Raw genomic sequence first — 21,678 nt, 5'->3', positions numbered from 1 at the left:
TTTTTTTTTTTGAGACAGAATCTCACTTTGTCACTCTCAGTAGAGTGCCATAGCATCATAGCTCACGGAAACTTCAAACTCTTGGGCTTAAGCGATTGTCTTCCTCAGACTGGTCTGGAACCTGTGAGCTCAGGCAATCCACCTGCCTTCGGGATCTGAGTGCTAGGATTACAGGCAAGAGCCACCATGCCCAGCCCCATCCTAGTCTTAAGAGGAGCTTGGGCTGTGATGGATCCAATGACCTATGAGTCCCATTTGAAGGGGCCTGCAGCAACCGGTTGTGAATGTGCACAGGCTAGTCCTTGTGGGCCGTGCAGCAGATGCCACATAAGCCAGATGTCAGCAGCAGAGAGTCCATGCACTACAACCAGCTCGCGGTAAAAGCAGGGGTCAAAGGTACGGAGATGAGGGGCAGCTGAAGGCTGGGAGATGCCAAAGGTGCGGAAAGCAGGGTGAGGCTCGGGGGTGAGCCGCAGGCGCTGCAGGCACATGCCCAGAAAGACATCGTCGATGGGGAAGAGTTCAACCTGTGCACAGGCACTGGCCAGGCGGCGCAGCGTGGCCCCTGAAAGCACAAAGCCACCGCCACCAGCATAGGCAGGATAAGCTGGCAGGCCATACACGGCTTCAGGGATGTAGTATTTGCTGGTACGTGCACGGATGGGCCGTGCCTGCACAATCACATCACCAGCAAGCAAGTCCTGACCCGGATCCCTCAGTGCCAGGAACTCTAGCAGGTTCCCTACATGCACGAACACATCAGCATCGCCCTTAAAAACGAAGCGCACGTCGGGGCAGAATGCTGAGGCCCAGGCCAGAAAGTGGATTTCCTTAAGTGTGAGGTTGAAAAAAGTGTCGTCGAAGGCCCAGAGCAGGATGTCCTCATATGCTCGACTCTCAGCACGCAGTAGGTCGTGCCAGTGCGTTCGTATGCCCACCCCCATGGTGACTGTCCCGTCTGTGCCCGTGCCCTTGGGCACGCCTAGCAAGAACACACGGCGTATGAGCGACCCCTGCACTCGACCCTCAGCGCCCCACGTCTGGCGCACGGCTTGGCGCCGCTCGAAGTCTGCTGCCACTGATTTGACAGCGATGAGCAGGTCAGGCTGGGCGCCTGGTGTGCCGTCGCCACGACACTTGTGTGGCTGGTTAATGAGCAGCGGAAAGCGCCGCTGGTCCTTAGCTCGCAAGTAGCTGACAAAGTCAAAGGAGCCCGTGGGTGTGGGCGGGGCCGGCGTGTCTTCTTCGTAGGCCGGAGGTGCTGCGCCCACGTCCGGTAACTGGAACGTGCGGGGCCCCAGGGTGGGTCTCGGTGCCGCCCTCCCTCTTGCGTGCGGCGAGCTCGTCGTCGGGGCCGCGCCGTCGCGCTGTGCATAGAGCAGGAGGCCAAGGGCGGTGCTGAGGAGCAGCGTGAGCGACGCGTCCCGCCTTAAGCGAAGCCGCCGCCTCATGTCCGCGTGGCCGGTGCTCACCGTCCCTTCGAAGAAGGGTCGCAGTCAAGGACTCCCGAGTCGGCAGCAGCTAGCACTCCCAGCCCCGCCCTCCCCAAGAGGAGGGGCGGGCAGCCACGCCCCAGGGGTCTCCAGCTACCGGCGGTTTATTCCCCTCCCTTCGTACTCCTGCTCTGGACCCAGGCGCACTCGCTGGGATTAGCAGCCTGAAGGGACAAAAAGTTCCCCCTTGTAACCAACTCCCCCTATCCTCAGCTCCGGCCCAGGACGGTACCCTAAGGCCGGACCGGGACCCGTGGAACCTCAGCCCCACCCCCTCCCGCCTTCCCCGCTCTAAGGCTGAATCCCTTCTACCTTTCCCTGATCCCCATCCAATGTCGGTCTCCGGGATCCCAACTCACGCTCGGCCCTCGGGAGCGGCGCAGCCCCGGATGCCGGGGCCTCCGGGGCTCAGCGCAGGGTCCCAAGGGCGGCCATGGACGAGGCCTGAGCCAAATGCAACGTTGGCAGGAAGGGGGACCCGGCTGTGCCACGTGACCCTCCAGCTGTGCGCGCCAGGACATCTGGAGCTCAGCTCCGCCCCGGCGCCGGGAGTGCGATCTCCGAGTGAGTCTAATCCCTGAGAGGCATCCTCCTCACGGACAATTCTTGCTGGGAAGGCCTGTTCTTGATGATGGCTCTGACTCCCAAAATCTGCCCTTCCAGGGATTGAAAGAAATGGCAACTCCTCTAGTTATCCCCCTCCACCCCTACCATGGTTTCTCTGGAGTGGGGCGGGGCTGGACTGCCGGGAAGCCCTCTGCCCCCCAGCGGCCAGCCCTAAATTCCTGGGGCCAAGCGTCTTAGGCAGCGACTTAGCCACTATCCCCGCCGATCCTTTGGAGCACCTCCCCTCAGCAGTCCTAGTTCCACCAGGCAGGGCCCATAAACTGCCCTGGGCCACACGGCTGCCTCCTCACTCCTTGCTCTGCCATGCCTCCTAGCTCCCGGTAAACAGGCACAGACAAAGCTGCTCATACAGTGTTCACAACCCTGCAGATGGGGACACTGCTCCTCAGCAAGATAAGTGCTAATAACATACCAGGATCTCAGGCAGGAAGGACTGTCCCTCCCTACTCCCCTGTCTCTCCCCACCCCTGTCTTTTGGAATTCAGGATTCTTTTCTCTGTCCTTCCTAACCCCCTCTCATCCATCTCACCCTGCTTTCATTTCACCAGAAAGCACTTCCGCCTGCCTGCCCAGGGACTGATAGACTTGATCCCAGGTGCAGTTCTGAGTCACCTAGTCCCCAGCAGAGCTTCCCTCAGGTAGAGTAAATGACCATGCTTGTGCCATTACAGGCCAGAGTAGGCTGGCAGGGAACGACTCCTGGAGGAAGCCTTTGGTAAGGGTTTGATCTGGGATCCGGGTGGGCAAAGAGGTGCTCTGACATTAAGGTCTAGGTTCTTGCCCAGCTCAGCTGCCATCTCTTTTCTTTTCTTTCTTTCTTTCTTTTTTTTTTTTTTTTTTTGAGATAAAGTCTCAACTATGTCACCCTCAGTAGAGTACTGTGCCATCAGAGCTCACAGCAACCTCTAGCTCTTGGGCTTAATGATTCTCTTGCCTCAGCCTCCCAAGTAGCTGGGACTACAGGCACCTGCCACAAGACCCGACTATTTTTTGTTGCAGTTGTCATAGGCCAGGTTTGAACCTGCCAGCCTCGGTGTATATGGCTGTGCCGTAACTACTGTGCTAGGGGTGCTGAGCCATCATCTCTTTTTTCTGAAGACTCAGGGTCTCTGGGTCCCAGCCCCTGTCATGAAGCCTGGAGTAGACAGCCCCCCACCAGTGTCTATGAGAACAGGCTGCTGGAGACAGCTCCCATCCTACTCAGCACCATTCTTTTCCCAAGGGCTGTGTCTGCTCCTATTGAGGGCATCTTCCCACTAACATTCTCCCTTAAACACCAATACTTAAGGCCACAGACTAGTCAGGAATCCTGGACTCTGGCTTTCTCCACTGCCTCACCACCCACTGCCTCCTGGAGTACAGCTTTGTGCTATTCCCATCATCCTCCAGGATAAGTCCCTACCTGGGACCTCCTTTTAGGAGAATCCAGTGCACACTCCTCAGTCTTAACTAATTTGCAGCCTCTGATATAGCAGGTGGGTATTCCCCTGGCTTCCTGATTTTCTGGTTTTCCTCCTTTCTCTATAGGCTGTCCCTTTTCTGGTTGGTGTCCTTCAGGACCTCTCCCAGGGACTGCCCCCACCTGTTAATTTATTATCTGTTGCTTTGCCCCTTCTCAACTCAGAACTACAAATCAGCTGCCCTCACCCTCTCTCCAAGAGTGTCCAATCATGCTCAACTTGTCCCAAATAGAGCAAGCATTTAGCTTTCCCCAGGACCCCCATCCCAGCAGGCAGTCCTACCCTCCATCAGTGTCACCAGGTCTGTCATTCTTCCTCCCAGCAGCTCTTGGTGTTCAGCCACTTTCCTCCATTTCTGTTGCCACCAGTTCTACCACCTCTCTCTCTTCTCCTCCCTCCCTTCCTCTCTCCTTACCAAACTCCCAGTCTTACCTCCTGAAACCCTTCAGAGGCTTCTCACTGGCCCAGTTATAAAATCCACACATGCTAGCTAGGCACATTGGCTCCTGCCTATAATCTCAGCACTTTGAGGGACTGAGAGAGGAGGATCTCTTGAGCCAGTAGTTGGAGACTGCATGAACTATGATAGCACCACTGCACTCCAGCCTGGCTAAGAGTGAGACCCTGCCTCTAAAAATAAATAAAATAAAAATAAAATCCACATTCTGTAAAATGGCTTAAGAGCCCTCACTCCATCTGCTTTAGCAACTGACCTTGTAACAAATCCACTCACCCCCAGATCCAGCTGCTCTAAACTTTGTGTTCTAACATCCCTCCTCACCTGCCTCAAGGCTTCACCTGAGGCTGGCTGTGCCTTGAGCACAGCTTTTCTCTCAGCACCCCCACCACACACACACACACACACACACACACACTCATCTCTCCTAGAAGCCCAACCCACAGTCTGGGTTAGGCCCCTCCTTCATGTTCCCATAACTCCTGGTTTACTTCACATCAAAAAAGGGTTACACTTTATTTCCATTGCTTAATAATGTTGGTACCACACTGTGTGTGAGATGGGGGCAGGCCAGAATCATTTATCTTGCTCACCACAGCATCTGCAGCACCCAGGATGATGCCTAGGATACCCAGGGGCCAGTGTTTAATGAGTGAAGTAAACACCAGCTTCAAGTCCTTCTTGGATAGGAGAGGGTGAGGCTGACCTCTGCAGCAGGTCACCCAAACGCTATCTCCAGCAAATTATATGGGGGCAGAATCTCCCATGGTATACCCCAGACAGCTTGATTCCTGGGGGAAGCAACTCTACCCCAGGAGCTCCAGCAGAGAGGCAAGTGAGATTGTAAGTGTGGTCTCAGAGTCCCGTGCATAGACAGGGGGCCCTGGATAGCAGCAGAAGGGACCCTAGTGTCATCCAGGTGCTCCAAACCTCTGGCTGAGCACCTGGCCTAGACCAAGCCGTCATCGGGACTGGCCAGGCCCAGCAAGTCCTCTGCCAGACTGGTGAGCTCGTTCTCCTCCAGCGCCTCCACCAGGCGCTGCAGCGTGGCGCGGCGGCCCTCGGCTTGCACGAAACGCCGCAGCAGCTGGAAGGCCTGCTCGTACAGCCCTTCACGCTCATACTCATAGGCCAGCGAGTCCAGCGCCGGATCCCGGAGGGCGCGACAGCTCCGCTGCAGTGAGCGCCCTACCTTGCGCCATTTGAGGCCCACAGAGCGTGCAAATGTCTGCTGGTCTTGCAGGCTCAGCGGCCGGTTCACTGCGGAATAAGTGAGCAAGCAGATGAACGCCGGACACCCTGGAGCCAGCACCCTCCCATTCCCGCCTAGTCCTCGTTCCTCCCTGCTCCAAATTCCCTGTGTGCCTAATCCTAACCCTCACCTATGGGTTGACCCTGGAACAGAAAAGTCTGGCCAGACGGTGGAGGCGCCTTCTCCGAGAAAGAGGGGACCGGGGACTGCGAAGAACCCTGAGCTACCTCCGTGTTGCTACCATGGCCACCTGAGCCGAACGTCAGATTCCGCAGTGCATCCTCCAGCTCAGCGAGCTCCTCGTCCCGGAGCCGGTCGGGCTAGGGGAAGGAATGCGCGGTCAGTGGAACCTTCGGCACGAATTCCCGCCCTATCCCATCCTGACTCCAGGCCGGCCGCACCTTCTGAGCTAAGATGCTATTCAAACAGCGCTCTTCATCCGTTAGCACCGCGTCGAGCCGCTCCGCGCCAGCCCGCAGCTCCAGTTGCAGCGGCACAGTATGATGGGCCAGGGCAGCCGCCAAGCCCCTTTGCAGCGCAGCGCGCAGTGCCCCCTCGCGGTAGTCGCGGAGAAAGCGTCCGCAGGACTGGCTCCCGCAAAATCGCAACTGCACTATCAGCTGCGGATCGCTGCGGTGTATCTTGAGTATCTGCAGCACCTCTGGGCTCCCGCCGCTTTCTGCGGAAGTGGGCAGTCAGGTCCAGCGATCCCCAAGAGCAGCCCTTCTCCACGCGGCCGTAGGAGAGGCAACCCCCCCGTCCCCATCCCCTGATCTGGTGTACACGATTACCCTAGAGTACCCAGCTGGGAAACAAAATTGGGATGCAAACAGCAATAACGCAGAAGGAAGTCCAAGACCTATCACAGGTGCACTCCAAAACAGAGTGACCGCCACCTAGCCGCATTTCTGACACCTCATATTAGGGTAGGCAAAGGGGAGGGACTTTGCAGCATAGAAAAAGACCTGTGCCCTGGACAGCCGTGCCGCGTAGGCAGGCAGCCCGCTGGGCAGAGGAAGAGTAAGAGGTCTCAAGTCTTCAGCCTCTACCAAGTGCGGGTCCCGCTGCTCAGGAAGGAGAGGGGTTGCCGCTGCTCTGGGGCCAGGAACAGATCCCACAACCCGCTTCAGCCTCCTGTGGCCTCTGCACTGAGATGGGAAAGGGGGACTGGAAGGGCAGGTATGGGGAGGAGTCTTGGGCAAGGAGTGCTGCAGTGAGAGAGGAAAAGAGGAGAGAAAGATAGCCAATTACTAGAAAGGAGGGAGCCGGCTGGTCTGAGGTGGGGAATGTTAGTGCGCAAGTAGGTAGATCATACACGGACATGGGGATCTGTCCATGTATGATCACAGGGACACAAGCCATAAGCAAAGAAGGAGCCTACACAGCTGGGGTCTTCTGCCTCCCTCCCCAGCACTCTCCACCCCCAATCCCCACCAGATCTTTTTCCTAATGGTGTCTAAGCCTAGGCTTACCAAGGACCTGGAACCTGAGTCCTGCCCTGCCCTACAAAAGGCCCCAGGTCACCTCTTCCTGTCCACATGCCCCCTGCCCCCAACGCACCTGCCAATGCAGTCTGCAGAGCCCTGTACACTGCCACCTTCTGCTGGGGGTGTGCGTAGGCATCCGACAGGACCACCTTGTCCAGCGAGGACTTCACAAACAGGTAAGCGCTGCCCACCCACTCTTCATGCCCGTTTTGCCCAGCCGCCATCTCACCTCCTAGAGATGCAGACAGTCAGGCATCCAGGTCATCCCCCAGCCCTGGAGACTGTCTAGTCCCATGTGGCTCAGCTGTCTCCTTCATGGTAGGCTTAGGCTCAACTAGCTGGCACACTTGGGACAAAAGTCACCATCTCACAGGCAGCCCCTTATGCCTCTGACTCTGCACAGAGCCCTCAGAGAAAGAGCCTAGGGCCTCAGTGGAGGGAAAGTAGAGGTAGATCCTGCAGTGGGGCTTCTCTGCCTCCTGCTTAGGCCAGTGTGCCTCTCTTACAAAGCTGATAGGAGACATCTTCATTCTGGATGGTGCCCATGCCCATGCCCCAGAGCCAACCAGATCCATGTCCTGAACTTGAGCCCCCAGTATCACTGAAAGGGCCCTGCCCCACCATTAGGTTCTTTTACCTGCATTCCCACTAAACCTACTGGCTTCAGAGAAGGACACCTGTAATATGTATCTATCCAGATCTCTCCCCAACACTTACCTTTGTGGACTTCTTCCTCTCTTCTCAATCCATGTGCTATGTCCCACTCCCTAGCTCTAAGTCTGGGCTTGTGTACCAAGCCTGGCCAATTTGCATATCCGTTTACCCTTCTGCAATGAGTAGTTCAAGTTGGGTCAATGAAAATCAACTTGCAATTATGACTGGACCAATAGGAAAGAGGTACTAATTTCCCTTCTCTTGGGGCTGAACTGGAGGAAAGGAAGGGTAGGTCTCCTTGCCGGTGCTTGGAAAGAATCTGAGAATAAGAGAAACACAGAAAGAAACAGAGCCAAAAGATAGAGGTGCACTCCTACCCATTCTATGGCCCAGGATCCAGCTGTCTCTAACACCTAGACTTTTCAGTTATATAAATGAAATCATTCCCTTTATTATAAAACTCCTGGAGTTGGGCTCTTATCTTATCCAACTCAAATTTTTCTTCTATAGATTCCTTCCCTGTCCAGATAGAGTCAAGATCCCAATCTCTAAAAATAAAAAAAAAATAGAAAAATTAGCCAAGATTGGTGGTGCACACCTGTGGTCCCAGCTATGGGGAGGCTGGGGCAGGAGGATTGCTTGAGCCCAGGAGATAGAGTGAGGTTGCATTGAGCTATGATCATGTCACTGCACTCTAGCCTGGGCAACAAAAAAATCAAACCAAACAACAACAATAAAAAAAACTCCTATCCCTAAACCATGGAGGCAAACTTCCCAGCCAGGGAACCATGGCACTAACTAGCAGCTTAGTAGTCTCCCAGTTACTGTCTCATGGGTGGCAGGTGGAGAAATGCCCTTTCTTTTCTCCTCACCTTAGTAGTGGCAAAATCTCACCCTTTTCCTAGAATTGGAGGCTCAAGGCCTTATCTCCTGTCCCATCAGTCACAGTCCTGTACTCTGTGGTCTTTAGTATTTACATATGTTGGGCTATGAGCTCCAGCTATGGGCAGGACAGATGTGGTAGCCTAAGCTGGCACTTATTTACATGAGGAACAGGGAGTTTCAGGGGAGGAGGTACAAGAAGGAACCAGGACTATACCTTGTACATCGTTCAGGAGGGATTCCGAGCTCAGAGCAGAAGCTACATTTCAGATCTGCCCCCAGACCCTAACCCAGCAGTTCTCAACTTGTGGGTCGTGACCCACAGGAACTGTATTAAAGGGCCTCAGCATTAGGAAGTTTGAGAACTACTGCCCTAACTAAGGGACAAAGCTGAGAGCATAACTGAGCAGGTGCCCTGCAGCATCACTGAGCCCCTGGCAAGAGAAACAATATCTGGTGATGGCACTACCCTGGGTGTGAGTATAAGGGATACATCCTCTGGCACCCCACTCCTCCAGCCTTCTCATAGAAAACATATCAAAACTTGTCCATTTACCTAAAATGACAGTTTGGAAATTAACAGGAAGCTAGTATTGTGTTTATTGCCAGGGAGTGGTAGGATAGACGGACAGGGAAAGGATTTATGGTGGTTAAAATTAACAGGAAGCTAGTATTGTGTTTAGAGCTAGGGAGTGGTAGGATAGATGGACAGGGAAAGGATTTATGGTGGGTTTTATGTCCTTTCTATTTAGCTATATTTAATACTTTATGTAGACACATTTCTTTTGTATTAAAAAGGCAAAATAAGGCCAGGTGTGCTGGCTCATGCCTGTAAATCCTAGCACTCTGGGAGACCTAGGTAGAAGGACCATTTGAGGTCAAGTGCTCCAGGCCAACCTGAGCAAGATTTCATTGCTACAAAAAAAAAAAAAAATCCAAGTGGACAGTGCCTGTAGCCCCAGCCACTTGGAAGGCTGAGGCAAAAAAATTGCTTGCAGTGTGAAGTTGCAGTGAGCTATGATGATTCCACTGCACTCTAGCCCCCTAGCCCAGGAGACAGAGGGAGACTCTGTCTGAAAAAAAAAAAAAGGCAAAATAAATGTCTTTCTTAAAAAGCAAAATAAAACAAACAACACATGGAGTAGAACTCTGCAAGTGACAAGTGGGTCCAAGAGCATTAGTTGAGCCAGTCAAGGAGGTGGGACAAGTGGAGGTGGGGGGGGGGTTGGCCTGAGCAGTGGCCCGGGGAAAGAAAGTGGGAACCTACCCTGGACCCCAGACTTGGGAATATTGACCTGATGGATGTGGTCTCACCCAAAAGGATGGAAGTGGGTATGAAATGGGACCTGAGTCTGCCTATCAGGTCTGCCAGAGAGTACTGGAGCCTGGGATGGGGTATGCTCCATCATACTAGTACACAACAACTGGGGGAAGTCAGCAGCATTGGAGGTGGAGAGCTCAGTGAACAAGGTAGAGACAAGACCAGGGGCCCTCGTTTTCCCTCGTTTCCTTGGTAACTCCTTCCACGTGTCCTTCTACAGGGTCCCGCTCCTTGGGAAGCCCCATGCCCCACCCACCCTGACTCCGCCCCTCTTCGGGCGGGGCTGAGGCTTTCAGGCTGAGTCCCGAAAACGCTTAGTGGGCGAAGACTTTGCGCGACACCAGGGTACAGACCTAAGAACAACTGTCCCTACCACCGGGAGTGAGCCAGGCACCTCACCCCACTAAAACAACAGTCCCAGGGCAGCCCACCTGGCTGGATGGGCAGGGATGGTCTATGGGAGTGGCACAAGGACTAAAAGCTGGCGACTCCCTGCGACCAGGCGGGCGCGCCCCCTACTCAGCAGCGCTGCTCACGAGCTCTCGTGCTTCCCACTAGCCTACCTTCGCATTTCCGTTCAGCTAAAGTGGTCAGGGGATCTCGGTTCATATAAGTGTTCATAATCATTCCCGCTGCCCCCTCCCCCTGCCCTCTCACCTGCAGGGCCCTCCCCTTACCCCCGCCCCACCTTGAAAGTCCTCGGCTGGGAGAAGGAACCTGTGTGGGGATCAAGTCCCCTACCCACCCCCACCTTCCACAGAAACAGACCAATAGGCCGCTGCCGCCAGCTGGGTGGGGCAGCTACGAGTGACAACTGCCTTGTGCCCACGCTTAGGCGACAAGATCCGCCTCCGCTCTTGCCTGCACCGGGAAGCCCACTCACCCTCTGCACTAACCTGACCACCTCGGCCGAGCCTGGGTTCCCACACTGGCCAGGCTCCGCTCCACTCGCGACGCTTCCGGGTGTGCGCGGAGGCACCGAGGCGGTGCCCCAGCCTGGGCCGCCCCGTCCGCCCGCGCGTTCCGCCCCTCGGGCTCCGGGCCTGTCCTTCCCGCCCCCCTGCCCTTCTGGACCCGTCTCCAACCCCTGGCAAACACCATCAGGTCCGCTGAGCAGGTAAGACACTGGTGCCCAAGGTTAGACGGCAGGAAGAACTGTCTTTGGGACGAGACTCTGGGGGTTTACGGTTCTGAAGAGGTCAGAGCGCCTCAGAGTGAGAGCTGCCAGACTTCCCCCAGCCGGGAACAGATGGATCAACAAGGGGGCGCCCCCTGGAGACCAGAATTTTCTGGCGCTCCCTGAGATGAGGCTTGATGGTCTCTGATCTTTGATACTTCCAGGCACTCAAAACCGGGTGCCAGTGGATTCCAGGTACAGTCGCAGCTGAGGTCCTCGGAAGTCCCAGGAGAGACCATTAGCCTGGAAGATTGGGAAAATTAACTAGCTAGTGGTGTGAAATATGTACGCAAACCTTCATTCACCTTAAAACAAAACTGGCAACTTCAAAGAGGATGCAGTTTCCAATGACCCCAGACCTCTTTAAAAGCTGCGCTCCAGGGTGGGTCTGCAGAGTTCCGGCCGAATATAAATTGCCCAGCGGGAGCTAGGGATGCTCAAGGGTCAAAGTCAGAACTTGAACCTTGAGCCCCTCAGACTCAGAGCCACCAGGCCCCAGAACTTCAAGTCTTTCTGCGCCCTTTGGGACCGTCTTAAGAAGCTCCTGGTACATCCCCGGGTTAAGGCTGAGGCAGAAAGGGAACCGCCCCTCTCTGGGCGGATCCAGCTGGGCCCTCCCTGCCGGGCTTCCTGATTGGTTCGTGGTCCCTGACAATTAGGTCTTCACTACTGCGCCCGCCTTTACTTTTCTTCTTTTTTTTTTTTTTTTTTTTGGGCAGAGTCTCAAGCTGTCACCCTGGGTTACAGTGCTGTGACGTCACAGCTCACAGCAACCCCCAACTCTTGGGCTCAAGCGATCCTCTTGCCTCAGTTTTTCTATTTTTTTTTTAAACTGTCCTGAGCCGGGTTCGAACCCGCCACCATTGGTGTATGTGGCCGGCGCACGGCCGACTGAACTACAGGCACTGCCCTGCTCCCGTCTTTTCTTTTTCTTTTCTTGTCTGTCTTTCTTTCTTTTTTTTTTTTTTTTGACAGAGTTTATGCGATTCTCCTACCTTAGCTGTGCGCCCACCACAATGCCCGGCTATTTTTTTGTTGCAGTTTGGCCAAGGCCGAGTCCGACCCCAACACCCTCGGTATATGGGGCCAGCGCCTTACTTACTGAGCCACAGGCGGCACCCCCTGCTTCTGCCTTTTCAACCTTGTAGTCACTCTCTGTGACTGGCAGGGTTAGAATGGGGTTTTTCAACTTACAACCTGTGTTGTCACCTGGAGCTTACTGAAATTCAGATTCCTCAGCATTAGACTTTCCAGAGAGCCTGATTTAGTACATGGGCCCGTAAAATCTGAATTGTGAAAAATATCTGGATATTCTGATGCCCCACACCATCTGAGAGGCCCTCACTTCTGACCTTGGCCCAGTTCCTTAAGTCTGGAAGTCCTTAAGTCTGCCTGCTGGGCAGCTCTGAGTGTGTGGTAGAGGGGTAGGAGGAGATGGGCTCTTTGAGCATCCTCCCACATAGGTGGGGGTTGCCATTCCTTATAACAGAGAATAAAATATGGATTTGTTCAACAAGTGAGAAAGTAGTTTAAAGGAGAACCAGAAACCCTTGGTATCTGGGACTGACTTCATGGGCCTAAGACCTGTGCAGCTGGCTAGAGTCCCATACTTGGCTTCATACTTGATTAAAAGCTCTGCTGATGCTGTCCTGAAATTCTTAATAATGTCATAAACAGGAGTCCCCCACATTTTCATTTTGCACTGGGCTCTATAAACCAATGTAGCAGCTCCTAGGCCACAGCACTTGTATGCTTATTCCTAGGCTCCAGTGTCCCCAAGACACTTTGGGCCTTCCTGAACCCAATAACATCCCTCTCTCTCCAGGCCAGAGCCAACAGCCCCAGAGGCCCCACCCAAGCTGGGCCATGGCTGAGCCTAGAGGGCAATTGCCAGAGGAGGTGCTAGTGTTCATCTTTCGCCATCTGCCCCTGAGGGACCGTGCTGCTGCTGCCAGGGTCTGCAGGGCCTGGGCCATGGCTGCCACCTGCAGCACTGTGTGGCATGACACCAACATCAGGTGAGCCTGCTCCCTCACCTTCTGCCTCCTGCCTCCCACTCCCTCCTTGCTGTCTATGGAGCTGAGGATTGCAGAGATTCAGTGATTCACTCATACTAAAAAACATAATATTAGCATTTATTGACTACGTACTATATATGTGTGCCAACCATAGTTTTTGAGTGCTTTACATACATTAATTCATTTAATCTTCATGAAAAACCTTGTGTGGGGGAGGCGCCGGTGGCTCAGTGAGTAGGGTGCTGGCCCCATATACCGAGGGTGGCCGGTTCAAACCCAGCCCCGGCCAAACGGCAACAAAAAATAGCCGGGCGTTGTGGCGGGTGCCTGTAGTCCCAGCTACTTGGGAGGCTGAGGCAGAAGACTTGCCTAAGCCCAGAAGTTGGAGGTTGCTGGAGCAACTCCACTGCACTCTACCGAGGGTGAAAAAGTGGGACTCTGTCTCTATAAAAAAAAAAAAAAAGAAAAGAAAAGAAAAACCTTGTGTGGCAGTAGTATTATCATCTCTATTGCACAGATAGGAAACCAAGGTAGAAAGACTCAATCACCTCCCACAAGTCACTACGCTAGGGAGTGGCAGAAGCAGAATTTGAAGTTAGCAGTCCCAAGGCCATGCCTGACTCCTTAGAAACAGCTGAGAAAGAAAGCCCAATTCCTAAGTATACTTGGCTTTCCATGCCAGGGTTTCCACTGAAGTCTTCTAAAAGGATAGGATGGAAGTTTCCTCTTGGTACCAGTAGCTGCCTTGGGGCAACAGGCACGGTCTGGAGTGGGGGCAGGAGGTGGGATGGTAGCTGGAACCCCAGCTCAGAGGTGGATTCTCTCCCAATCTCGGTCTCGGGGACACACAATGCCTTTTTTACACCGCTCCAACACAAGTTGCAACCGTGAGAGGGAAGACATGCTGCCGCCACATATGTCTGCCTGCCTGAACCACATTCGCAACCTACGACTGGAATTTGAGCCATCGAGGAAGCCAAGCCGCCAGACGGCCACCGAACTGTTGACCGAGCTGGCGGGCCGTGCCTCGGGGCTGCGAAGCCTGCGCCTGGAATGCCGCGGAGAAAAGCCGCTCTTCGATGCCGGCCGAGACGTCCTGGATGCAGTGCACGCTGTTTGCGGGAGTGCCCGCGAGCTGCGCCATCTAGACCTGCGACGCTTGCCCTTCACGCTGGACGACGCACTGGTGCTGAAGGCAGCAAGTAACTGCCCCGAGCTCCATAGCCTTTTTCTGGACAACAGTACGCTGATTGGCAGCGTGGGGCCCGGCTCCGTGCTTAAGCTACTGGAGGCCTGCCCGCACCTGCGCGCCCTCGGACTGCATCTGGCCAGTATGTCGCGCGCCTCCCTGGAGGTTCTAGCCGCGCCGGACCGCGCGCCTTTAGCTCTCCTGGCCCTGCGGTGCGCGTGCCCTGAAGATGCACGCGCGTCCCCTCTGCCCAACGAAGCCTGGGCCGCGTTGCGCCGCCGCCACCCTGGGCTGGAGGTGGAGCTGGAGTTAGAGCCTGCGCTGCCTGCCGAAATTGTGACGTGCGTCCTGCAGCCAGCAGTGCCAGTGGCTGCGCTGCGCCTCAATCTCTCCAGCGACACGGTAGGGCCAGTGCGCTTTGCGGCGCGCCACTACGCCGCAACCCTGCGCGCGCTCGAGGTGCGCGCCAGCGCTTCCGCCGAGCTGGACGCTGCGCTCGAAGAGCTAGCGGCGTGCTGCGCTGGCCTGCGCGAGGTGCACTGCTTCTGCGTAGTGAGACCCTCTGTGCGGGACGCTTTCTGCGCACACTGCCCGCGCCTGCGTGCTTACACGCTCAAACTAACGCGCGAGCCCCATCCCTGGCGGCCCACGCTTGTGGCATGAGTGGGCAACCCCTCCTCTCTCCCAGACATGTGAGACCTCTGAGATGCGAAACGGGGGTGGCCCGGCCCTCCCCTACTGCTAGCCCCTTTCTTCGCGATTGTGGCCTCCTGTGCCTCTCTGGGATTGGGAATTATGGAATGGCGTTGGGACCAGTCCAGGGCACCCTGAGTTCACTCGGTGTTATTTTTGTTTGTTTGTTTTTGTTTTTGTTTTGAAACAGAGCCTCAAGCTATCCCCCTGGGTAGAGTACTCTGGCATTACAGCTCACAGCAACCTCCAACTCCTGGGCTTAAGCAAGTCTCCTGCCTCAGCCTCCCAAGTAGCTGGGACCACAGGCGCCTGCCACAACACCCAGCTATTTTTTGGTGGCAGCCGTCGTTGTTTGGCGGGCCGGGCTGGATTTGAACCCACCACCTTAGGTGTATGTGGCTGGCGCCTTAGCCACTTGAGCCACAGGTGCCGAGCCTTTATTTTTGTTTTGAGACAGTCTTACTTGGTCACCCTCGGTAGGGTGCCATGGCGTTTTTTAGCTCACAGCAACCTCAAACTCTTGAATTCAAGCAATCCTCCTGCCTCAGCCTCCCAAGTAGCTAGGACTACAGGTGCCTGCCACAACACCCGGCTATTTTTTTGAGACAGGTTCTCGCTCTCTCGCTCTAGCTCAGGCTGGTCTAGAACTCTGGAGCTCAGACGATAGCACTATTTTACCCCCCACCCCCAGGGCTAGGATTACAGGCGTGAGCCAGGGGACCCTTCCTCCACTTGGTGTTAGCTGTTAGCAACTTCCGCAGACGACCGCCTGTTCTGACCGGATTGGGCAGCCTCCCACCCCTACCACTCTCCGGACTGGGCGCCAGCTCAGAGGGGAGACAGGGCACGGTTGCCCGCGAGGCGTCAAGGATGTGTGAAATAAACAAATGCTTCATAGTGTCTCCGTGTCTGGTGAAAAGCCGGATTGGCTCTGAAGTGGGAGGGTGGGGAACACGCAGAGGCCGGACGAGCCGTCCTGGCAGAGGTGGAAAGTCTCTTCAAGGTCCGTTGTACCAATGAGCCTGCAGCGGTCAGGGTCAGAGTATTCAGCACCCTTGGAAAGACTATGTTTCAGGGTCCGGCGGGAGGGGGGCAAGTGCCGCGGTCCTCCATCCTATCTGCCCGTCCTACCTGGAGCTTCACTGTGCCCTTGGCCATCGCCCTCTAGGACTTTACCAGCCCACACCAGTATGGACACGTGCCCTTTCTCCCCCCAAAATAAAGAAAGGTGGGACTCGAACTAAGGTCTCTCTCCCTTCTCCACGCCACCCTACCCCTAAGCTCCACACACTTCGGGTCCAGCTAGCCCTTTCTGTCTGCTGGTGCCACGGCTGCTGTCCGACCCCGCCCCGCGGGCTCGCACGTGGCCCCCGCCTGACCTGGCGGACGGGGGCGGAGTAGGGCCCAGCGGGCGGCAAACGCAGCACTTTCCGCCGCTTTGACCAGGCTAGTGCGGCCGGGCCGAGAGCTGAGCCGGATGAGACTGCACCATGCAGGAAGTGCCAGCCGCGCTGCCCACGGAACCAGGCCCCAGCCCCGTACCAGCCTTCCTTGGCAAGCTATGGGCGCTGGTGGGCGACCCAGGCACCGACCACCTGATCCGCTGGAGCCCGGTGAGGGCTGGGGCCCCTTAACTCCCCTAGTGGTCCTCCCCCGGGTCTCTCCACATCAATGAACGTCCATGGCCACCCAACCCCCACCTGGGACTGGGCTGTGGTTCCCGCAATACAGCCATCCAGGGTAGTTCACCTTGGAGGGAGTGTGAGAGATGGGGGTGAGGCGACTTCTTTTGCCGCCAAGGAAGAGTTAGGAGTTCCCTGAACACCTAGCGCCTGAGGGATCTTAGGTCATTGAGATTCCACTCCACCCCATCCGGAAAACAAGAGGCCAAAAGAAAGAAGGGGATGGTCTGGTTGGAGCTCAGGGTCACGTCGAGGGTCTGGGACCCGCCCCGGGCTAGAACCCGAGCCGGCCTCAGCTCCTCGATTGTGAGAACTGTGTACCGAGTGTGGGTCTGATGGGGGTAGGGACTCACTGTGGTGGCCCCAGGCTAGGCCTCGGAGCTGGTTCTGGCCTGGCCTCGTCCCATATGGAGATAAGCGGCAAGCCGGGACCCAGAGTGGGTGTGTGTGCGTGAGCGCCAGAGCGCGGGCCTGGCCGTGGGCGGACACCACTCACAGGGTCTGGTCTCCGCCTGCACGGTGGGCGGGCGGCATTCTCAGTAGAGCGGGACCAGTTTCCTCGTTAGCGATCAGAGCCGCTTCGCCAAGGAAGTGCTGCCCCAGTATTTCAAGCACAGCAACATGGCTAGCTTTGTGCGACAACTCAACATGTGTGAGTCCTCAGGGGCAGCGGGAAGCGGGTGTGGGTGACATGGTACTGGGGATGGGGCGACTTACACCCCCATGGCCCACTCGCCAGACGGTTTTCGAAAGGTGGTGAGCATCGAGCAGGGCGGACTGCTCAGGCCGGAGCGCGACCATGTTGAGTTCCAGCACCCTAGCTTTGTGCGCGGCCGCGAGCAGCTCCTGGAGCGCGTACGGCGCAAGGTGCGGGCGGCCTGCGGGAAGGAACAAACCCAAATAGGGGTGTTGGGACCGCCCGCCTGATTCAGTACGACCCTATCCCGACTGTGCCTCCCACCCGCAGGTGCCCGCGCTGAGAGGCGACGATGGCCGCTGGCGCCCCGAGGACTTGGGCCGACTACTGGGCGAGGTGCAGGCTTTGCGGGGCGTGCAGGAGAGCACCGAGACGCGGCTGCGGGAACTCAGGCAGTACGGGAGGCGGAGGCGGGGGAAGGCGAGGCTGGGTGCTGGGGTAAGAGGGCTCTGCCGCAGCCCCTTCTACGCTTGGGCCTTGGTGTCTCTCCATCCTGACAACTGGGCTGAGCTGTGAAATTCTGGTCTCTATAGGATAGATGATCCTGGGGTAGTGGTGCGTGTCTGGCATTTGGCGGGGGTAGGGGGCAGTGATTGGGAGAACTCTCAGATGCCTCAGCACCCTCTCACCCTTTCCCCTAGGCAGAACGAGATCTTGTGGCGAGAGGTGGTGACTCTGCGGCAGAGCCACGGTCAGCAGCACCGGGTCATTGGCAAGGTGTTCCTCTCCCACTATCTGGTTTCTCCTCCACACTACACCCCCTTAGCCCCTTGCCCCCCCCCCCCCCCCCCCCGGGCCCGGCCCCCCCCCCCCCCCCGTCCTAATGAGCCACTTACCTCCTCCTTCCCCCACACTCCTGCACCCTCCCGGAAGTGCCTTGCTAAGCCCTGGGGTCAAGGCCTGAAGTACAAATTAGCCCTTTGCTTTCTCTTCAGCTGATCCAGTGTCTCTTTGGGCCACTTCAGGCGGGGCCCAGCAGTGCGGGAGCCAAGAGAAAGCTGTGAGTGAGACAGCCAGGGGTGCTCACACCCACTTCCCTACGTCCAAGACTCTCACCTACAGAGGTCCTTAGCAGGAACACCTCCACAAACTCCTTCCCCAGGAATCCTCACTCCTCTCCCTGCACTATAGGCTCCCTTACTCCCTCTTCTTCTCCCCTCAACTCAACCACCAGGTACCCCCACTTCCAGATCCACTGTTCCAGGACCTTCGCCCCAAATCTCCACCCAGCAGCTCATTTCTCACCATCCCCCCAAAGCTTCCCAATGGCAGAGAGCCTTGGGCTCACACTATGCTCCCTTCCTCACCTCTCTACCCCAAAGGGCCCCCATCTCTGGGGGGAGCCCCTTCCACCTCCAGCATGTGACTGATGCCCTGGCAACGGGGCCTCAGCTCTGCTGACTTGGCTGCTGGGGCCTGAGGGAGGGAGGGAGGGAAGTGCAGGCTGAGGGGCATGGGGGCTGAACCTGCTTATGTCCTGGTCACCTCACATAGGTCTCTGATGTTAGATGAAGGGAGCACATGCCCTGCACCTGCCAAATTCAATGCCTGCTCCCTACCTGGCACTCTCCTACAGGACCCCTACTTCATCCAGTCGGTAGGTTTTTCTTCCCCCTTCCCTAGGTCATATTTGGGCTTATGGAGAGCCCATTCTCTCTCCCCATTCCCCCAAAAGAAGAAAGGATGGAAGCCAGCCTTTCCCCCAAACAGACCCAGGCTCCCCAGCATGGACTGAGCCTCCTCCCTCAAACCTTCTTTCTAAGACCTGGTCCAGGTGGGTGTGGGTAGGGTGCTGGCTCTCCCTGTGCCTAGAGGCCAAGGGCCCGGCCTAGCCTTTCTACTTACAGCCCCTCCCAGAGGCTACCTTGGGACTTAGCCCTCACAGGGCCAGGGGCCCCATCATCTCTGACATCCCAGAAGACTCCCCATCCCCTGAAGGAACCAGGCTTTCTTCCTCCAGTGGTGGCAGGAGGTAAGGAGGACAGGAACTGCCTTCTGGGGAGCTTGTGGGGGAGGGCCAGGCAGCCCAGATGGCTGTGGGGATAGGGGGAGAAGTCAGTGTCAGGGTCTGGTTGAAGCTTTTCTCCGGTGCAGGGAGAAGGGCCTGGCACTGCTCAAAGAAGAGCCGGCCAGTCCAGGGGGGGATGGCGAGGCCGGGCTGGCCCTGGCCCCAAACGAGTGTGACTTCTGCGTGACAGCCCCCCCACCACTGCCTGTGGCTGTGGTACAGGCCATCCTGGAAGGGAAAGGGAGCTTCAGCCCCGAGGGGCCCAGGAGTGCCCAACAGCCTGAACCAAGGGACCCCAGGGAGATAGCTGACAGGTGAGCAGATCCCTTTTTGATGGTAAATCCTGTGAGCCATTTTTGCAGATAGACCAGCATGTGCCAACCTACCCTCTAGGTTTGTCTTCTGCATGGTGCCTAAGGGGGGGGGGGATTGGTCACTTGAGTCTACGGTACTAACTTGGTTTCTCAGAGTGTGCTCTAAAGAGTACAAATAGAGGCTCAGCGCCTATGGCTCAACCAGCTAAGGCGCCAGCCACATACACCTGAGCTGGTGGGTTCGAATCCAGCCTGGACCCGCCAAACAACAATGACGGCTGCAACCAAAAAACAGCCGGGCGTTGTGGTGGGCCCCTGTAGTCCCAGCTACTTGGGAGGTGGAGGCAGGAGAATCGCTTGAGCCCAGGAGTTGGAGGTTGCTGTGAGCGGTGATGCCATGGTTCTCTACCCAAGGCGACAGCTTGAGGCTCTGTCTCCAAAAAAAAAAAGAGTACAAATAGAGTTCCCTGGAAAGTAAAAACTCCTGGTCAGATCAGCATCTCTGTGGAAGGGCTCAGGAATCTATATTTTATAAAGGAGTTTGCCAGTGTGATTTGGAAAGTACACAACAGTTAAGAACCACTGGTATTGACACTTGCATAACAAGGAGACATGTCCCAAGACCCAGCTCCACAACCCAAATCTCAGGTTCCAGCTAAGAAGCAAAGGTGCTCTCTAAGTGCTCTATGAGGGAAGAGGATCCTCTCCTAACATTTTCTAAATGTTGGGGGATTTCAATCCTGATATATCAGTTCCTTGGAAACCTCATGTAGGGTGGGCACTGCAGGCCATCAGCACTTCTCTGTGCACAGGGGGCCTCTGGGCCTGGAGAGGGGGGACCGAAGCCCAGAGAATCTGCTGCCTCCAATGCTGCTTCGGCCCCCACCAGAAAGTGTGGATCCTTCAGGGCCCCTGGATGTGAGTACACCTTCCACTGGGGTAGGAGCATGGGACCTAATGGGGTCCAGCTATCTATACACCATTGACCTGGAGTTCTCCCAAGGTGCTGGGCCCCAGCCTCCAAAGTCGAGAATGGACCCTGATGGATCTGGACATGGAACTGTCCCTGGTAAGAAAAGGGTGGAGGAGGGGGCCTAGCATTGCTGAACCAAGCCTTTAGTCCATGGCTGTTCTCTGGGAGCCATGTCTGAGGATTGACCCAGTGATTCTCCTCAGCTACTTGGCCCCCTCCCTAGCTGCTTCCTGGGGTTCTCTCATGCAGATGCAGCCCTTGGTTCCAGAGAGGGGTGAGCCTGAGCTGGCAGTCAAGGGGTTAAATTCCCCAGGCCCAGGTAATTGTAGTATCTCAGGACCTGGGAGGAAGCCATGATTGGGCTGAGGTGCCTTGGGCTGGGCAGTTTGTGTTTTGCAGGGAAATCCCCACAGAGTACTACTTTGAGGCACCCAACCCCTCACTGTTGGCTGGGAGTGGGAAATTGAGAATGGATGTTTGATCCGAACTGAGCAGAAGGCAGGCAGGCAGGACTCTCCTTCCCTAAAGAAAGGAGGAGATTTTTCTTCTCTGCTTAGCACAGCCCCATTTCTCCTAGGGAAGGACGCCACACTTGGGGCTCCACTCGTGCTGGATGTCCAGGCTGCTTTGGGAGGCCCAGCCCTTGGCCTCCCTGGGGCTTTAACCATCTACAGCACCCCTGAGAGCAGGGCCTCTTACGTCGGCCCAGCAGCCAGTCCTTCCCCCTGAGAACGCAGGCCTCTCAAGCCAGGCTGGCCAAGGAACCAGTCTGCAGCAGCACACTCCTCTTGGCTTCCTGGCGCCCCCTGGCGGGGGGGTGAGCGAAGCCCCCAGTACTCAACAGCCTCTATTACCCTGACGAGCCCTGCACATAAATTGCATTTTTTCTGTGTTTCTGCTCTCTTTTCTTTACCGATCAGGGATCACAGGAGTCATGGGTGGGGGTTATTTTGCATTCATAGAAGCATCCAGATCCTAGGGCTTTAAATGGACTAGGAGTGGACTTATTTAAGCTCTGGTCTTGGGCTGGCGTGGCAACTGCTAACTCCGAGGGTAGGGGGTGGGCTTCTAGGTCACATCCAGCTCCGCTATTCCAGTGTTCAGTGATTCTGGGTAAGTCGCTTCCCGTCCCTGAGCCTCATCTGTGACAGGAAAAGAGAAGGGGCGACAAGAGAATAGATGTAAGGTGCCTGACAACTGGGAGGCCCAGAGTGGGTGCTGGACATGTGGAGCCATAGGCCAAACTGCCCCCTCCCTGAGTCATCTCTGGGTGAGGAGGGAAAGCGGCCTAAGC

At 56.2% G+C, this 21,678-nt stretch overlaps 4 protein-coding genes across 6 annotated transcripts; 2 read left to right on the top strand and 2 right to left on the bottom strand.

Moving 5' to 3' along the window:
* Positions 1-168: 168 nt before the first annotated feature.
* Positions 169-1,451, bottom strand: B3GNT9 (UDP-GlcNAc:betaGal beta-1,3-N-acetylglucosaminyltransferase 9). The gene has a single exon (XM_003799409.3). It carries the CDS (start codon positions 1,449-1,451, stop codon positions 243-245), a length of 1,209 nt encoding a protein of 402 aa, XP_003799457.1. The 3' UTR covers positions 169-242.
* A 3,072-nt stretch (positions 1,452-4,523) lies between these two features.
* On the bottom strand, positions 4,524-10,611 carry TRADD (TNFRSF1A associated via death domain). 2 transcript variants are annotated; one of them, XM_003799408.3, is made up of 5 exons: positions 10,530-10,611; positions 6,850-7,008; positions 5,691-5,968; positions 5,420-5,609; positions 4,524-5,297 (listed from the first exon to the last, which is right to left on the bottom strand). In XM_003799408.3, the coding sequence occupies exons 2-5, from the start codon at positions 6,998-7,000 to the stop codon at positions 4,987-4,989; spliced, it is 930 nt and encodes a 309-aa protein (XP_003799456.1). In that variant the 5' UTR covers positions 7,001-7,008; positions 10,530-10,611; the 3' UTR covers positions 4,524-4,986. The 2 variants fall into 2 exon arrangements, with proteins under 2 accessions (XP_003799456.1, XP_023374697.1); XM_023518929.1 differs by lacking the exon at positions 10,530-10,611 and adding an exon at positions 7,494-8,045.
* Positions 10,612-10,699: 88 nt separating this feature from the next.
* FBXL8 (F-box and leucine rich repeat protein 8) lies at positions 10,700-14,912 on the top strand. Its single transcript, XM_003799407.2, has 3 exons — positions 10,700-10,750; positions 12,636-12,828; positions 13,708-14,912. The coding sequence occupies exons 2-3, from the start codon at positions 12,677-12,679 to the stop codon at positions 14,678-14,680; spliced, it is 1,125 nt and encodes a 374-aa protein (XP_003799455.1). The 5' UTR covers positions 10,700-10,750; positions 12,636-12,676; the 3' UTR covers positions 14,681-14,912.
* A 1,159-nt stretch (positions 14,913-16,071) lies between these two features.
* HSF4 (heat shock transcription factor 4) lies at positions 16,072-21,271 on the top strand. Of its 2 annotated transcripts, none has more exons than XM_003799405.3 (13): positions 16,072-16,323; positions 16,936-17,044; positions 17,132-17,259; positions 17,360-17,484; positions 17,731-17,806; positions 18,025-18,089; positions 18,584-18,682; positions 18,910-19,061; positions 19,288-19,411; positions 20,224-20,329; positions 20,415-20,480; positions 20,634-20,703; positions 20,962-21,271. In XM_003799405.3, exons 1-13 carry the CDS (start codon positions 16,201-16,203, stop codon positions 21,111-21,113), a joined length of 1,395 nt encoding a protein of 464 aa, XP_003799453.1. In that variant the 5' UTR covers positions 16,072-16,200; the 3' UTR covers positions 21,114-21,271. The 2 variants fall into 2 exon arrangements, with proteins under 2 accessions (XP_003799453.1, XP_003799451.1); XM_003799403.3 differs by having other exon boundaries at positions 18,584-18,686; positions 18,937-19,061; positions 19,184-19,411.
* The last annotated feature ends 407 nt before the right edge of the window (positions 21,272-21,678 follow it).

Source organism: Otolemur garnettii, unplaced genomic scaffold (assembly GCF_000181295.1).
Source record: "Otolemur garnettii isolate 467f Iridium unplaced genomic scaffold, OtoGar3 scaffold00151, whole genome shotgun sequence".
NCBI classification, from domain to species: domain Eukaryota; kingdom Metazoa; phylum Chordata; class Mammalia; order Primates; family Galagidae; genus Otolemur; species Otolemur garnettii.
The sequence above is the reverse complement of the archived record's forward strand: the minus strand, read 5'-3'. Positions and strand labels throughout refer to the sequence as shown.

Excerpts from the sequence above, each read along its gene's own strand:
- B3GNT9 (XM_003799409.3), bottom strand. The coding sequence starts at position 1,451 with ATGAGGCGGCGGCTTCGCTTAAGGCGGGACGCGTCGCTCACGCTGCTC.
- TRADD (XM_003799408.3), bottom strand. The coding sequence starts at position 7,000 with ATGGCGGCTGGGCAAAACGGGCATGAAGAGTGGGTGGGCAGCGCTTAC. Across the intron at positions 5,969-6,849 it reads TCTGCAGACTGCATTGGCAG|AAAGCGGCGGGAGCCCAGAG; the intron begins GTGCGTTGGGGG and ends CCACTTCCGCAG. Across the intron at positions 5,610-5,690 it reads ATAGCATCTTAGCTCAGAAG|CCCGACCGGCTCCGGGACGA; the intron begins GTGCGGCCGGCC and ends TCCTTCCCCTAG.
- FBXL8 (XM_003799407.2), top strand. The coding sequence starts at position 12,677 with ATGGCTGAGCCTAGAGGGCAATTGCCAGAGGAGGTGCTAGTGTTCATC. Across the intron at positions 12,829-13,707 it reads TGGCATGACACCAACATCAG|TTGCAACCGTGAGAGGGAAG; the intron begins GTGAGCCTGCTC and ends CTCCAACACAAG.
- HSF4 (XM_003799403.3), top strand. The coding sequence starts at position 16,201 with ATGCAGGAAGTGCCAGCCGCGCTGCCCACGGAACCAGGCCCCAGCCCC. Across the intron at positions 17,260-17,359 it reads TGGAGCGCGTACGGCGCAAG|GTGCCCGCGCTGAGAGGCGA; the intron begins GTGCGGGCGGCC and ends TCCCACCCGCAG. Across the intron at positions 20,481-20,633 it reads TGGACATGGAACTGTCCCTG|ATGCAGCCCTTGGTTCCAGA; the intron begins GTAAGAAAAGGG and ends TCTCTCATGCAG.